The 15,603-nt window shown below is 38.4% G+C and overlaps 1 protein-coding gene across 2 annotated transcripts in view; it reads left to right on the forward strand.

Moving 5' to 3' along the window:
* The first annotated feature begins 3,330 nt into the window (after positions 1-3,330).
* Positions 3,331-15,603, forward strand: part of GCSAML (germinal center associated signaling and motility like) — an 87,533-nt gene continuing 75,260 nt past the window's right edge. For both annotated transcript variants that reach the window (XM_036239894.1, XM_036239895.1), the window contains exon 1: positions 3,331-3,571. In XM_036239894.1, coding sequence (XP_036095787.1) covers positions 3,384-3,571 — 188 coding nt within the window. In that variant the 5' untranslated portion in view covers positions 3,331-3,383. The remainder of the gene's footprint in view (positions 3,572-15,603) is intronic.

Raw genomic sequence — 15,603 nt, forward strand, 5'->3', positions numbered from 1 at the left:
GGGAAAGGGGTTGGGGGGGTGGGAAGAAATAAACCAAAGAACTTATATGCATAACCAATGGACACAGACAATAGTGTGGGAAAAGGTGGGAGGGGGGGGGGAGTGGGGAGAAGGGGGTAAATGGGGGAAAATGTGGAACATCTGTAATACATTTTACATCTAACAATAAAGATTTGAAAAAAAAAAAGTCAATAGCTTCTGCACAGCAAAAGATACAATCATCAAAATTGAAAGGCAACCCACAGTATGGGAGAGCATAATTGCCAATGATATATCAGATAAGTGGTTAATTTCCAATATATATAGAGTGCTCATACAGCACAACAAAAAGAAAACAAAGAAGTTAATTAAAAAATGGGCAGAGCAACTTAATAGACACCTCTCCAAACAGGACATACAAATGACCAAGAGACATATGAAGAAATGCTCAAAATTACTAATCATCAGAGAGATGCAAATTAAAACAGCAATGAGGTATCACCTCATACCTTTCAGAATGGCCGCCATCAACAAATCATCAAACAAGTGTTGGTGAGGGTGTGGAGAAAAGGTGACTCTTACACTGCTGGTGAGAATGAAGACTGATGCAGCCTCTATAGAAAACACTATGGTGTTACCTCAAAAATTAAAAATTGAACTTCCATTTGACCCAGTGATCCCACTTTTTGGAATATACCCTAAGAAGCCTGAAACACCAATCAGAAAGAATATATGTACCCCCATGTTTATAGCAGCACTATTTACAATAGCTAAGATCTGGAAACAGCCCAAATGTTCATCAGTAGACAAATGTATAAAAAAGCAGTGGTACATGTACCCAATGGAGTATTATGCAGCTGTAAGAAAGAAAGATTTCTTATCCTTTGAGACAACATGGAGAGGCCTGGAAAGTGTCATCCTAAGCGAAACAAGCCAAACAGAGAAAGACAAGTATCATATGATCTCACTTATTTGTGGAATATAATGAATTTAACAGTCGGAGGAATGGGGTAGCCCCAGAGATGTGGAAGTGAGGGACAGACTGACCATCCCCAGAAGAGGTGGTGGGGCGGAAAGATAAACCACAGAACTTATATGCATGTATGCATGAACAACGGACATGGACAATAAAGCTGGGGAGAGGTCGGGGAGGGAAGGAGAGGGGGAAATCATTGGGGAGAAAGGGGAAATATCTGTAACAAAAATAAATAAATTAATTTAAATTAAAAACAAATTGAAGGAGAAATAAATAGCTCCCCTGGCAAGAAAACAAAACAAAACAAAAAAAAGTGGTGGTACATATATACAGTGGAATATTATGCAGCTGTAAGAAAGAAAGATTATTTGAGACGACATGGAAGGACCTGGAAAGTATTATCCTAAGCAAAACAAGCCAAACAGAGAAAGGCAAGTATCATATATTCTCACTTATTTGTGAAATATAATGAACATAACAGTCTGAGGAATGGGGTTGTCCCAGGGACGTGGAAATAGGGTATAGACTAACAATCCCTAGAAGAAGAGGTCGAGGGGGAGAGATAATCCACAGAATTTATATGCATGTATGCATGAATAATGAACATGGACAACAAAGCAGGGGACAGTAATGGGAGAAGGGGGGAAATCAATGGGGAAATAGGAGAAACATCTGTAACAAAAATTAATTGATTAATTAATTAAATTTTATTTCAGAAAGTTTATCGATAGTGTACGATACACAACTGCTTTTGTATGTTGATTTTGTATCCAAAAATTTTATTGAATTTGTTAAGTCTTATTTTTTTTGGTTAAGTCTTTAAGGTTATATATGTAATAATTATATCATCTGCAAATAGCTACAGTTTTACAAACTTTTATATTTGGATGCCTTTCATTTCTTTATGTTGCCTGATTGCTCTAGCTAAGATATCCAGCACTGTGTTGAATAAGAGTAAGCAGTGGGTATCCCTGTCTCTTTCCTGATATTTATTGTTGGATATGATGTTAGCTGTGGAACTATCATACATGTCTTTTATTATGAATTTGTTGAGGATTGTTATAAGAAATAGATGTGTATTTCTATTAGTCACTATATTTCAACCATTTTTTCATCTTAAAAGCACTGGTGATGTAGTCTGGAAGAGATGTGTGTGTGTGTGTGCAGTTGATACATGTATGAACAGCCTGCGTGATTAGAAATATGGATATTTTCTCTATATTCCATATTCTCCTCTTTATTGTCTTTTTTATCATGAGTTCTCATTTTTGCATTATATGTTTAGTCATAAAAGTAAATGTAAATTAAAAACAAGTTCATGTATAAAATTATTCAGAGACTACCTTCTCTTTATTTAAGCTGCTGCTTAAAGTAATTGTTGTACCAATTTCATTTAGAAAATTCAGTTAATGATTTAGGGGACATTTTATAAAGATACAAACTTTATCAATAAATGTGTTTCATCTCATTACAAAATACTGTTTAGCCCTGGCCATGTCACTCAGTTGGCTGTAGTGTCGTCTAGTACATATACACAGGTTGTGGGTTAGTTCCCCAGTTGGGGCACATATGGGAAGCAATAGATCAATTCCCACTCCTGCTACCCCCCGCCTGTCCCTTCCCATATAGTTTCAGAATTCAGCAAGTCAATTTTGTGCTAGATGAATTGAAGAAAAAAACAAAAACCTGTTTTGCATTCCACTGGACGGAAGACATAATGAATACTTTTTACTCCCCCATCAGCAGTGGCTCAGAGTCAGCAGTCAGCTAATGGCCTGCCTTATCACTACAGCCAGCTTGTGCTCTGTGGCTTTGATGGGTGGTGCAGGGGAGGAAGTGGGGGAGCAGATGGTGCAGATGAGTCTGTCAGGCCCTGTCCTTCCCCTTATGAAGTTAACCTTGGAAAACAGTAAGAACCATTGCTCCATGGCCTACCTCAACAACATCAAGACCCTACCATTGCCATACTCATCTGTTTCTTTGTAGTCCTGTCTTTTGAAGTGTCAGGCCTCTGAGAAAATACATTGAATGTAATTTGATTTTTATGACTTGAGGGATAAACAGATTTTCTCTGTTTTTTGTTTTTTTCTTTCTGGACTGCAGGCCGACGCTCTAACCGCTGAGCCAAACCAGCCAGGGCTGTTTTTTGTTTTCTTACAAGAGGCTTTCTTCTTGTGGGTTTGGAAGAGGACAAAATATTGAGTCTAGACATCAGACTTCTTAGGAATATGAAAGTCCCTACCCTATATAATCCTGCAATCCTGGAATCTTCTTGAAAGTCAAGTGACTCCAGTATGTTAGATTTGTTATCTCATGCTTCAGTCTGATGTTTTCCCACACTGTGCAATGCATGTACATGCGCGCGCACACACACACACACACACACACATTGAGAAAAACATGCCTTTCTTCTCCCCTCCCTTTCAGAATGGCTCCTTCCTTCTCTGGCAGCTGGTGGTTGGTGGGGAGCACAAGCCTATGGTCAGATGCCACATCCTGCCCCATGTTGTGCCCTTTGTTGCTTTGGTCAAGACTAACCAAAGTGGAGCTAAACTCAGGAGCTGAGAAACCAAGTCACACTGAGAGGATGGGAAATTGTCTCCTGAGGGAACTCAGGTGAGTCCTGTCTCTGGGCACTACATTCCTTGGGAGAAAGAGAACAGGGAGAAGGAGGCTGGGCTTATACATTTGGAAAGGTGGGGCATTTGTGCTTAAGAAGGCTGAACCTGAAGACAGCATCCTCTAAGAACACACAGTGAACCCCCACATTACTCCTTCTCTTGACTTACTTTGGAACCATAAGTTGCCAGATTTAGAAAATAAAAATACAAGATAGCAAGGCAGATTTGAATTTCAGATAAACAACTTTTTTTTTTTTTTTTCCTTTTTGTGTAAGCATACACCATGCAATATTTGGAGCATGGTTGCATAGGTCATAATCTTACTGGGAAAAAAACAACAACATTGTTTATTTAAAGTTCAGGTTTAAGTGTGCATTCTGTGTTCTATTTAGAAACTCTAGACTATGGTCACTTGAATTTTTCTGCACCTCTCTTTCCTCATTTGGGTTAGAGATTGTCTTCTCATTAATCAGCTTCAAGTGTCGGCATTAGAATAAACAGTCAGGTTTTGAAGTTATGGATGCAAAATAATGCACTCAAATGCTTTTGATTTAAGTAGTGCCTTTCATTGGTGACTTTTACTTCTCTATACTTTTCTAATGCTTTTGAAATTATAGAACAGATATGGATAACAGGCATTATTTTCTTTTTTAATCCTTCTTAATCTTGAAAATTGTCCCCAGAGGACCCACTCCCCACCCACTCTCCCTAATCCTTCCAGTCTTGTTATGTTATGCTATTTAACAAGACTATTTAAAAATTTACATCTAAGCGACATATAACACTGTAAAAGTTTAAGGTGTACAGTGTGTTAATTTGATATATTTATATATTGCAATATGATTTACCACCATAGTATTAGCAAACACCTTGATCACATCATATAATTTTTTTTTTGGTGGAAAAAATTAAGATTTAGCTTCTTAGCAACTTTGAAGTTTATGATACAGTATGGTTGTCTGCAATCACCATTTTGTAAATGACATCTCCTGGACTTATTATTTGCTAGTTGCAACTTTGTACCTTTAACATCTTCCTATTTTCCTTAAGCCCAATCCTTGTTAACCACCATCTGTCTCTGTTTCTACAAGTTCACCTTTATTAGATTCCAAATATAAGTGAGATCTTACAATATTTGTCTCTCTCTGTCTGACTTATCTCATTTTGCATAATTTCCTCAAGGTCCATTCATGTTGTCACAAGTGGCAGGATTTCCTTCTTTCTCATAGCTGAATAATATTCCATTATATAGATATAGATGAGATAGAGATAGAGATAGAGATGTATCACATCTTCTTTATCTATTCATCTGCTAACAAACACTTAGGTTGTTTCCACATCTTGGCTATTGTGACTAATGTTGTAATGAACATGGGAGTGCAGATAGATATTTGAGATTCTGTTTTCATTTTTCAAAATATATTCCCAGAAGTGGAGTTGCTGGATCATATGATAGATCTAGTTTTAATTTTAAAAAAATCCTCACCCAAGGATATTTTTCCATTTATCTTCAGATAGAGTGGGAGGGAGGCAGAGAGAGAGAGGGAGAGAGAGAGAAACATCGACTTGAGAGGGACACATCGATTGGTTGCCTCCCGCACGACCCTGACCCGGGCTGGGGATGAACCACAACCAAGGTACAGGCCCTTGACCCGAATAGACCCCGCGACTCTTTGGTCCGCGGGCCAACACTGTAACCACTGAGCCAAACTGGCCAGGGCTAGTTTTGATTTTTTAAATCCTCACTGAAAACATGCTTTCAATGATATTAGAGAAAGGAGGAGACTAGAGGGAGAGGGAGAGGGAGAGGGAGACGGAGAGGGAGACGGAGAGGGTGAGGGTGAGGGAGAGGGAGAAATACTGATGTGAGGGAGAAACATCAATTAGTTGTTTCCCACTAGCATCAAACTCACTGTACGTGCCCCCACTGGGAATGGAACCTACATTGTTGGCATGTACTCTGACCTGGAATAAAACCCATGACTTTTTTGGTTCACAGGATCATGTCCAATCAACTGAGCCACACCAGTCAGGGCCTAGTTTTAACTTTAAGAACCTGTTTTCCATAGTGGCTGAACCAATTTATATTCCCACTGTTAGTGTACAAGTGTTCTCTTTTCCCTACATTTTTGCCAACACTTGATATTTCTTGTCATTTTTTTCTTGATGATAGCCTAACATGTGTGGTGATATATCATTGTGGTTTTGATTTGCATTTTCCTGATGATTAGTAATGTTGAGCACCTTTTCATGTCCTTTTGACCACCTGGATATGTTTTTTGTAACACAACTAGACTAAGCTGGCCATGCAACACTCTAATCACATTACTTCTGTGTTCCATTGAGTATATCCATTTCCTACTAGCTAACATATAAAGTGCAGACCACTTGTTTTGGAATTTAAGGTCCTGTGTATTTTGTTTAGTTACTCTTGTTTTATTCTGACTTTGGGCATTGCCTTCACTGTCTTTTTTAGCAACTGCCTCTAATTATTTTCTACCTCCTGGCATCTCAAAGGCATCTCTTCAGCCCATATACTTCCCCAGATCTCAACATTTAAAGAATGTGTGTCTAGTTAGTTTACTTAATTGTGTTCTTCTGCCCTTCCTGCCATAAATATAATGCATGGACTTTGTATACTTGTCATGCTTGTCCTTCTTTTTTTTTATTTTTAAATTAATTTATTTTTGTTACAGATGTTTCTTCTTTTTTTCTCCATTGACACCCTCTTTCCCATCCCTCCCACCTCATCCCCGGCTTTGTTATCCGTGTCCATCGGTTATGCGTACATGCATATATGTTCTGTGGTTTATCTCTTCCCTTTCCCCCTCAACCCCATCTTCTGAGGGTTGTCAGTCTGTACCCTGTTTTCATGTTTCTGGGTCTACCCTATTCCTCAGGCTGTTATGTTCATTATATTCCACAAATAAGTGAGATCATGTGATATTTGTCTTTCTCTGCTTGGCTTGTTTCACTTAGGATAATACTTTTCAGGTCCCTCCATGTCGTCTCAAAGGATAAGAGATCTTTCTTTCTTACAGCTGCATAGTACTCCTTTGTGTATATGTACCACCGTTTTTTATCCATTTGTCTACTGATGGACACTTGATGCTTTCCCTTCTTTTGATTTCAAGCCTGTATACTATGGCTGCCAGGATTCTTGCTCCAAAGTCCATTTCAGCCATCTTTACTTGTCAAAATATTCATGCTGCAATGTCCTGGCCAAATGCTACATCTTTTTTATCTCTGACAGAAATTATTTGTAAACTGTTTATGTACATCAATGACACTAAACACATTTTGTCTAGTGTCATGATCACAACTGTATGTCTTTTACGTTATAATTTTTTGGTCACAAGGATGATGCCTTTAAACTCTGAAAACCCCTGAAACCTTTTACCATGCTCTGCAGAAAAAAGGCCCTCCATGAATGTAGAGAAAAGGAAGCACATGGGATCCTCAATCCAGGGCAATAGAGGGTCACACAGTCTGCTTTGCGATGCTGAAACAAAGGATCTTTCTGTTCTGAGTTGTCTCCCTCTATGCACGAGAGAGTTTTTCCACTTATTATTATTATTATTTTTAAAATTTTATTTATGTTACAGATATTTCTCCTTTTTTACACCATTGACACCCTCCTCCCCATCCCCCCCGCCCCATCCCCAGCTTTGTTGTCCACGTCCATTGGTTATGCATACATGCATATAAGTTCTGTGGTTTATCTCTTCCCTCCCCCACCCCACCCCCCTTCTGAGGGTTGTCAGACCATACCCTACTTCCATGATTCTGGGTTTACCCTATTCCTCAGACTGTTATGTTCATTATATTCCATAAATAAGTGAGATCATGTGGTATTTGCTTTTTCTGCTTGGCTTGTTTCACTTAGGATAATACTTTCCAGGTCTCTCCATGTCGTCTCAAAGGATAAGAGATCTTTCTTTCTTACAGCTGCATAGTACTCCATTGTGCATATGTACCACTGCTTTTTTATCCATTCGTCTACTGATGCACACTTGGGCTGTTTCCAGATCTTAGCTATTGTAAATAGTGCTGCTATGAACATGGGGGTACATATAGTCTTTCTGATGGGTGTTGCAGGCTTCTTAGGTATATTCCTAGAAGTGGAATCACTGGGTCTAATGGAAGTTCAATTGTTAATTTTTTGAGGTAACACCATATTGTTTTTTATAGTGGCTGCACCAGTCTGCATTCCCACCAGCAGTGTACTAGAGTCCCCTTTTCTCAACATCCTCGCCAACACTTGTTGTTTGATGATTTGTTGATGGCGGCCATTCTGATAGGTGTGGGGTGATACCTCATTGTTGTTTTAATTTGCATCTCTCTGATGATTAGTGATGTTGAGCATTTCTTCATATGTCTCTTGGCAATTTGTATGTCCTGTTTGGAGAGGTGTCTATTCAGCTCCTCTGCCCATTTTTTAATTGGGTTTTTTGTCTTCCTTCTGTTGAGTTGTATGAGTACGCTATATATTTTGGAAATTAACCCTTATCTGATGTATCATTGGCAATGATATTCTCTCATACAGTGGGTTGCCTTTCCATTTTGATGATTGTTTCTTTTGCTGTGCAGAAGTTTTTTAGTTTGATGTAGTCCCATGTGTTCATTTTCTCCTTTGTTTCTGTTGCCTTAGGTGATGTATCAGTGAAAATTCTGCTGCGTATGATGTCCAAAATTTTGTTGCCTACATTTTCTTCTAGAATTTTTATGGATTCTCGGGTCACATTTAAGTCTGTTATCCATTTTGAGTTTATTCTTGTGTATGATGTAAGTTCATGGTCTAGTTTCATTTTTTTGCATGTAGCTGTCCAATTTTCCCAACACCATTTATTAAAGAGGCTGTCTTGACTCCCCTGTATGCTCTTGCCACCTTTGTCAAATATTAATTGAGCATATTGCCTTGGGTCCATTTCTGAGTTCTCTGTTCTGTTCCACTGGTCTATATGCCTGTTCTTGTGCTAGTACCAGGCTGTTTTGATTACAGTCACTTTGTAGTATATAACCTGATATCTGGTATTGTGATCCCACCTACTTTGTCCTTCTTTTTCAAAATTGCTGTGTCTATTCAGGGCCTTTTTTAGTTCCATATGAACTTTTGAAGTATTTGTTCTAGTTCTGTGAAATATGTCATTGAGTTTTTTCACTTATATCTGTTACAACGTTCTGATAGGCTGAAAGGCCTCTAGGGCCAGTCATGAAGTTCCCTTTCTTTATAAACTTTAAAACAGCAGGAGGATGCTGATTGAATCCAGCCATGTTGTAACGAAGCCATTTAGACTCAGAGAGGTGGAAGAACTCTAAGCTTACTCTACTCTTCCATCACTGCTCTCTGCTTAGGGTCCTATACCTCATTTTCTAGAGAAGCCTACTTGCTGGATTTTAGTTCTACTTTAAAACCCAGGCAGATATGAGAAGAAAGAGGAGGACAATTGTTTCTATGAATGAGGCCTCCACAGTCCTGGTCTTTTCTTAGTCCCACACTTCTGCAGACTTCAAGGTAGCTGGATCCGACCGCATTCAGACACTGACAGGGCTAAGCAAAGTGATTAATTTGTATTGGTAATGGTGATGGATGATTATCTCAGGTATACTCTCTGCCCAGATCAGGGTCAGGAAGTTCACAGGATTTTCTGGTTACTTTTCCATAACTGCTATTTGAGCTTGAAAAAATGAAATATTAGATATAAAAATGGGTCTCATAGTTGGATATATTTATTAATTGGTAAAGACAGATTTTATTCCCAGTAGGTAAAATATGGGTAATTTCTGTTTAGAGCACTTCATGCATTAGTAAATTTGGGAAGGCAGGTTGGCAGCATTGCTTGGAGATCATACAGTCAGAGAAAGGGAAATTCAGTTTCTGATGCATAGTTCATACAGGAAATCATGAAGCCAGATGAAGTTTGTATTTGATTCTGTTCCTGTTTTTCTGGTAATCCTGGACAAGTTCCTTGTTCTTCTGGAGGCAATTTCTTCATGTCCACAGTGAGGATAAGAATGTTGCCATATCCTAGGTTTAGTTGTGAAGATAAGAAGAAACAATGCAGGAACATAGATGATTAACATGATTAATCAATGAACGCTACTATTTAACTAGTTCAGGGCTCTGAAGTTGATCTTGTTCCATGAACTCCTCCAGAACTTTTTGGTTCATGAGGAATATCATTGAAAACTCTTCATACACAATTGAGAAGGAGACAGAATAAATCCACCTCGTAAAGTGTATTCTAGCAAGGAGAAGAGGTAATGGACACTTATTCCTATCCAAATCATGCAATTTGGATAGGAATAAGTGCTACAAATGAAATAGAGCAGAGGGAATGCTGTGATGTCATGGAGACATGACCTCTGAGGAGAGACCTGGATAATTGAGAATGAACAGGTTAGGCAAAGATCTGTGGGATCAGTTTCCAGACAGATAAATCTTAGGTAAAAGTCCCAAGGAGGATCTGAACAGGTGTGTTGTGGGATGGTGAGGGTGAGGGGACATGAGGTTAATGAACTGGGTCACTACATGACCACTTCACATGCACAGTTGATTGTCCTTTTTTCTAAGGGTTTTTGAGGTGTATTTTGTATGCCAAAATTGCACATAATTAATATATATATTATTTTGAGTTTAGATATATGCAAATTGTTATGATACCATCACTACAACCAAGACACAAAATATATCCCTCACCTCCCAAAGTTTTCTTGTGTTCTTTTGTGGGTTTTGTTTTTGTTTCATGTTAAGATCACAGCATGAGATCTATCCTTTTAACGTATTTAAAAGTGAGTAATAACATACTATTAACTATAGGTACTAAGTTGTACAGGAGATCTCCAGAACCTATACATGTAGTATAACTGAAATATTATGTCTATTGAGCAACAACTTTCCATTTTCCTCCTTCTCCAACCCCTGGCAACCACCATTCTACTCTCTACTACTGTAAATTTGCCTACTTTCAATTCCACACCCAAGTGAGATCACACAGTAATCATCCATCTATGACTGGCTTATTTCACTTAGCATAGTGACTTCAAGGTTCATCCATGTTGTAGTATGTGTCGGGATTTCCTTCCTTTTAAGGCTGCATAATAATTTGTTGTATATATACCATGTTTTCTTTATCATCAATGAACATGTGGATTGTTTCCATATCTTGATTATTATGAATAATGCTGCAGTGGGGGCACAGGCATCTCTTTGAAATACTGATACTGATTTCTTTGGATAAATACCCTGAAGAGGGGTTGTGGGTCATATGGTAGTTCTATTTTTAATTTTTTAAGGGTCATTCAAACTGTTTTTCATTGTGTGACATTATTTGCATTCTTATGAAAAAACTTTCCAATTTCTCCACACCCTTGCCCACATTGGTTATTATTTATCTTTTTTATAATAGCTATCCTAACAGGTGTGAGGTGCTGTCTCACTCGGTTTTAATTTGCATTTCCCTCAGGATTAGTGATGTTGAGCATCTTTTTCATATGGCAGGTGGGCATTTGTATGTCTTCTTGGGAGATGGAGGACAGATGATACAATTGTGCTCTGAATTCCACAAAGAGTGAAATTCAAACATGTGCCCTGATAGAAATGTTTCCCTCTCATTAGGGTTAATCACTATTTATGGAAAACTTATATGAAACAGCATTTTTGGTCTCAAGGAAAAATTAAACATAGAGGAGAGACTCCAGTGGATGCCAATTTAAAAAATAGAGAAGCCCCTTTAATGAACACTGTAATGAAATTGTGTTATGGCTTTTTAAAAATTAGAGATTATATAGCCAAGAGAGAACAAAAACTTTTGCTATTAAGCAATGAAACCTTTGTGTAATTTTTTTCTTTCTTTCTTCTTTTAGGGTGTACACTGTGATTATTTAATACATGTATACATTGTGAAATGATTCCTTGGATCTAATTTCTGATGTCAGTTCTATGTTGTTTCTGTTATACCACAACAGTGTCTTTTGCAGATGAGGTAGAGATTTATATGTTCTGGGTAGAAGCACAAATAATGTGCTGTAGAAACCAGAAGAAAAATACTCTGGTTTCTATTCAGATTGTACAAATTTCTTACCTTTTACTAAAACCAGAGGAAGAAACAAATGGGTTTCTGGTTGGGAGTGGTGGAAAGGAAGGAAATGTTTAAAGAACAGCTGCTTGGACTGTGATGCACATGTTAGGCAGGCTTACAAGAGGAAGAAAAGACTTGCCAAAATGAATGGACAACATGTGAAAGTACACGAGTTTGAAGTATATTGTGGTTCAGGAACGACAACTAGTTGTCAATAATTAGAACATATTGCTCAAGGATAGGTCCAATAGGAGAAGCTGAAAATGTGGTTTGGTGTTTGATAATGGAGAGTTTTCAAAGGCACATAAGAAGCAATAAATCAGTGGACACTTATGAATTGGAGAAAGATATAATGTGGCTTATATTTTATAAGAAATGTCTGTCCTCAGTGTGTAAGGTGGAGTGACAGAGTAAAATGGACAATTTAAGAAACAAAATATAACAAGCAACAGATGGTGAAGAGCTGAAATTCACAGGAACAATCAAAATGAAAAAAAAAAAGAGGTTCAGTGAAAGTAAATGCTCTTCCAATGATCTATCTTGGTGTTTGTCAGTCATTGAGATCACAGATATGGTGAGATTAGCCTAAAATGATTTCCCCAAATGAAGTAAAGTTTACTCCAGACCTTTCTTTGAAACCTCTTCATCACTGGAGAATCTTGGAATATTCTCTAATATGGAGATGAAAGAGATGCAAAAGCTGGGAGGGCAATGACAGATCTCAGAAGAGGTGGTTCTGGGAATTTCCAACTTCCTTCTGAAGCTGTCAAGAAATATTGATCAAATCTACCAGATGGAGGAAACACAAATGATAAGAAACAGATTCAACCAAACCCATGAGTCACTTTTCTTTGATAACATGTTTCACTCTCTCCTGACCTAGTCATTACCATGTGCCTCTGTGGGGCCATTCATCCAATGAAGGAGGCACAAAACTTGTACCAAAGGCTTGTCAGAGTTTATTCTCAGTTACTAGTCCTATGGTGTTGATGGAAAAAGGAAACAACATTTATCATGTAACTGAAGAGTGACAAGCATTTTCTGTAGTTAGATTTAATCTTAATAAATTATACTATGAAGTAGGCATTGCTATCTCCATTTTTATAAGTTTTGAAATTTAGGATAAAAGGATGTCAATCTCACAGGTGGAAGAGATGGTTTAAGTCACTAGACATGAACCAATGTTCCTTCCCTTTCCAATAAGTACCAATTTTAACATATAGTCTTAGAGTGTGCTTGAAATTTTAATAGATATAAATGATAATATGATGTTAACTTAGTCTATTTTTTACTTTCCTTACCTATCAGTATCTTTGAGATCTATAATTGTTAGAGTTAGTGCATCTGTCTTGTAACTTCTTTTGCATATTTATTATATGCACTCACTTTGTTCATTGCCACCTCCTCCCTCCAGCAAAATCCTGCAGTGGACATCATGAACACAGGCCTTTCGCTCTCTGGAAGGAGTACCCTGGGATGCACCCTATTTCTTTTCCAAGAGGCTGCACCTTACACTCTCCCTTTCTGGAGAACTCTAACTCCTCACATCTGTTTCTACACTGACAATATCCACATGTCCTAATTATGCCATACTTTAAAAAGTAAATTAGTATCCCCCTTTTTTTTTGGTTTTGTTTTTTAATCCTTACCTGAGGATATGTTTTTATTAATTTTTAGAGGAAAGAGAGAGAGAAAGAGAGAGAGAGAGAGAGAGAGAGAGAGAGAGAGAGAGATGAAAGAGAAACATCAATGGGTTGCCTACTATATGTGCCCCGATGGGTATCAAACCTGCAACCTAGGTATATGCCCTGACTGGGAAATGAGCCTACAGCTTTTTGGAGTACAGGACAAACTCTAACCAACTGAACCACCTGGCCAGGGCATTAGAATCCCTTAATTATTTTAATTATTATTTCTCTGGTTGCTGCTGATTTTGTGTATCCATATGCTTCTTTCACACTAATGCTTCTTTGAAATGTTTACTTTTAAATGTTTACTATTTGGCCCTGGCTGGCTTGGCTTAGCGGTTAGAGCGTTGGCCTGCCGTCCAGAGAGACCCGGGTTCGGTTCCCACTAAGGGCATGTACCGCGGTTCCAGTTTGTCCCCGGCCCTGGTTGGGTCATGCAGGAAGCAGCCACTCGATGTGTCCCTTTCACATCGATGTCTCTCTCTCTTTCTCTTTGTCCCTTCCTCCCTCCCTCCCTCCCTCCCTCCCTCCCACTCTCTCTGTCCTTCCCACTCTATCTGAACAACAACAAAAAACCCCAAAATAAATGTTTACTATTTGAATTCTTTGCTCTTTTTTCTTCTTTTCGGTTTCTTGTATTGTTGATTAGCAAACAATGCACCCTTTGAATATTGTAGGTCATGCAAACTGTATTCAGGACCATCACAATAGGTATAGAGGCATCAAAATGAGATTTTTAACAGTTGAGGAGAGAGATTGGGTTCAACATCAAACACAACATGGGCAAGAAGGAATTTGTAGCCAAGAAGCAGGATGGGAGTCAGTGGATGAAAAATCATTTATAGGAAACATTCGGATTAAAAGGGACTTCGGCTAAACCAACCTAAAAGCATTCATGTTGAAAACAGGCCAGGGTGATTGGACATCACCTGAAGGTGGTAGAGGATGAGGAACCTAGTCAGATATCAAAGGTAATCACATATCAAGGGTGGGAACTCTAGTTAACAGTCTCTTTAGAAAAATTGAGTCTTTCTCCTATGTTTCTTTCCTTTGTTCTCACACTACTTTCACACAATACTTTTGACAGCCAATGTTTGCCCACACCAAGCAATTCTCTGAAATAACAGATGTGTGGCCTACAATTTAACTGAATTCTGACATCATCAGACCTCCCAGGTTAAACACTCAGTACCTTAAAACTTTTTTTACCCCATTTCAGATGCCAATCATAAGTCCAGGTTGTTACCTGTGTTTCTGACCACTTTACCATAGATCTGAGGCTCCCACAATCCTATCCTGGGTTTTGATTAATTTGCTAGAGAAGCTCACAGAACTCAGGGAAATGCTTATGTTTATTAGTTTATTAAAGAATATGATAAAGGCATTGACTGGGTGACTTAGTTGGCTGGAGCATTGTCTCATACACCAAAGGTCAGGGCGCATATGGGAGGCAACTGATCAATGTTTCTCTCTTCTCTCTCTCTCTCTCTCTCTCTCTCTCTCTCTCTCTCTCTCTCTCTCTCTCTCCTTCTTTCTAGAATCAGTAAAAACATACCCTCTTGTGAGGGTTAAAAAAAAAAAAGAATACAGTAAAGGACAGATGGACAGCCAGATGAAAAAATGCATGGGGCAAGATCTTGGAGTGTCCTGAATGCAGGAGCTTCTGTCCCCATAGAGTTGAGGTATATCATCCTCCTGGTACTTGGATATATTCACCAATCTGGAAGCTCCCTGAACCCCATCCTATTGTTAAGGCTTAGTCTTTCTTCTAGGAGCCACCCAGGAACTCACCCAGAGTCACCTAATTAGAACGAAATGTGCCTCCACTATTTTTGTCACTTAGAAATTTACAAGGGTTTTAGGAACCCTTATCAGAAACTAGGGCCAAAGACCAAATATCAGAACAAGAGATGTCCCTGGTGCTCTTATCTCTGGGGATTTGCAAAGGTTTTAGGAGTGCTGTACCAGAAATGGGGATAAAGACCAAATATCTAAATATACATGTCTTATTATAAGTCAAGTTATCACACCTCCTTAGCAAGTTTTTTGATAAAATTGGAGTTTTAGAACAAGGTGCACATGTGAGCCTAGGTGAAGGTTCAGAAGCCTGGCTAAAGTTTGGCCAAGTAAATAGCTATTGCAAATATCTATTCTTACCAGGCATCTACTTGCTTCATTTTTTATTGACCAGAAAATCTAAATGTTGATGTATTCAAATTTATCAAGTTTTTGCTTCATGAATAGGGTATCTATCTATT

Source organism: Molossus molossus, unplaced genomic scaffold (genome assembly GCF_014108415.1).
Source record: "Molossus molossus isolate mMolMol1 unplaced genomic scaffold, mMolMol1.p scaffold_m16_p_4, whole genome shotgun sequence".
Classification (NCBI taxonomy): Eukaryota; Metazoa; Chordata; class Mammalia; order Chiroptera; family Molossidae; genus Molossus; species Molossus molossus.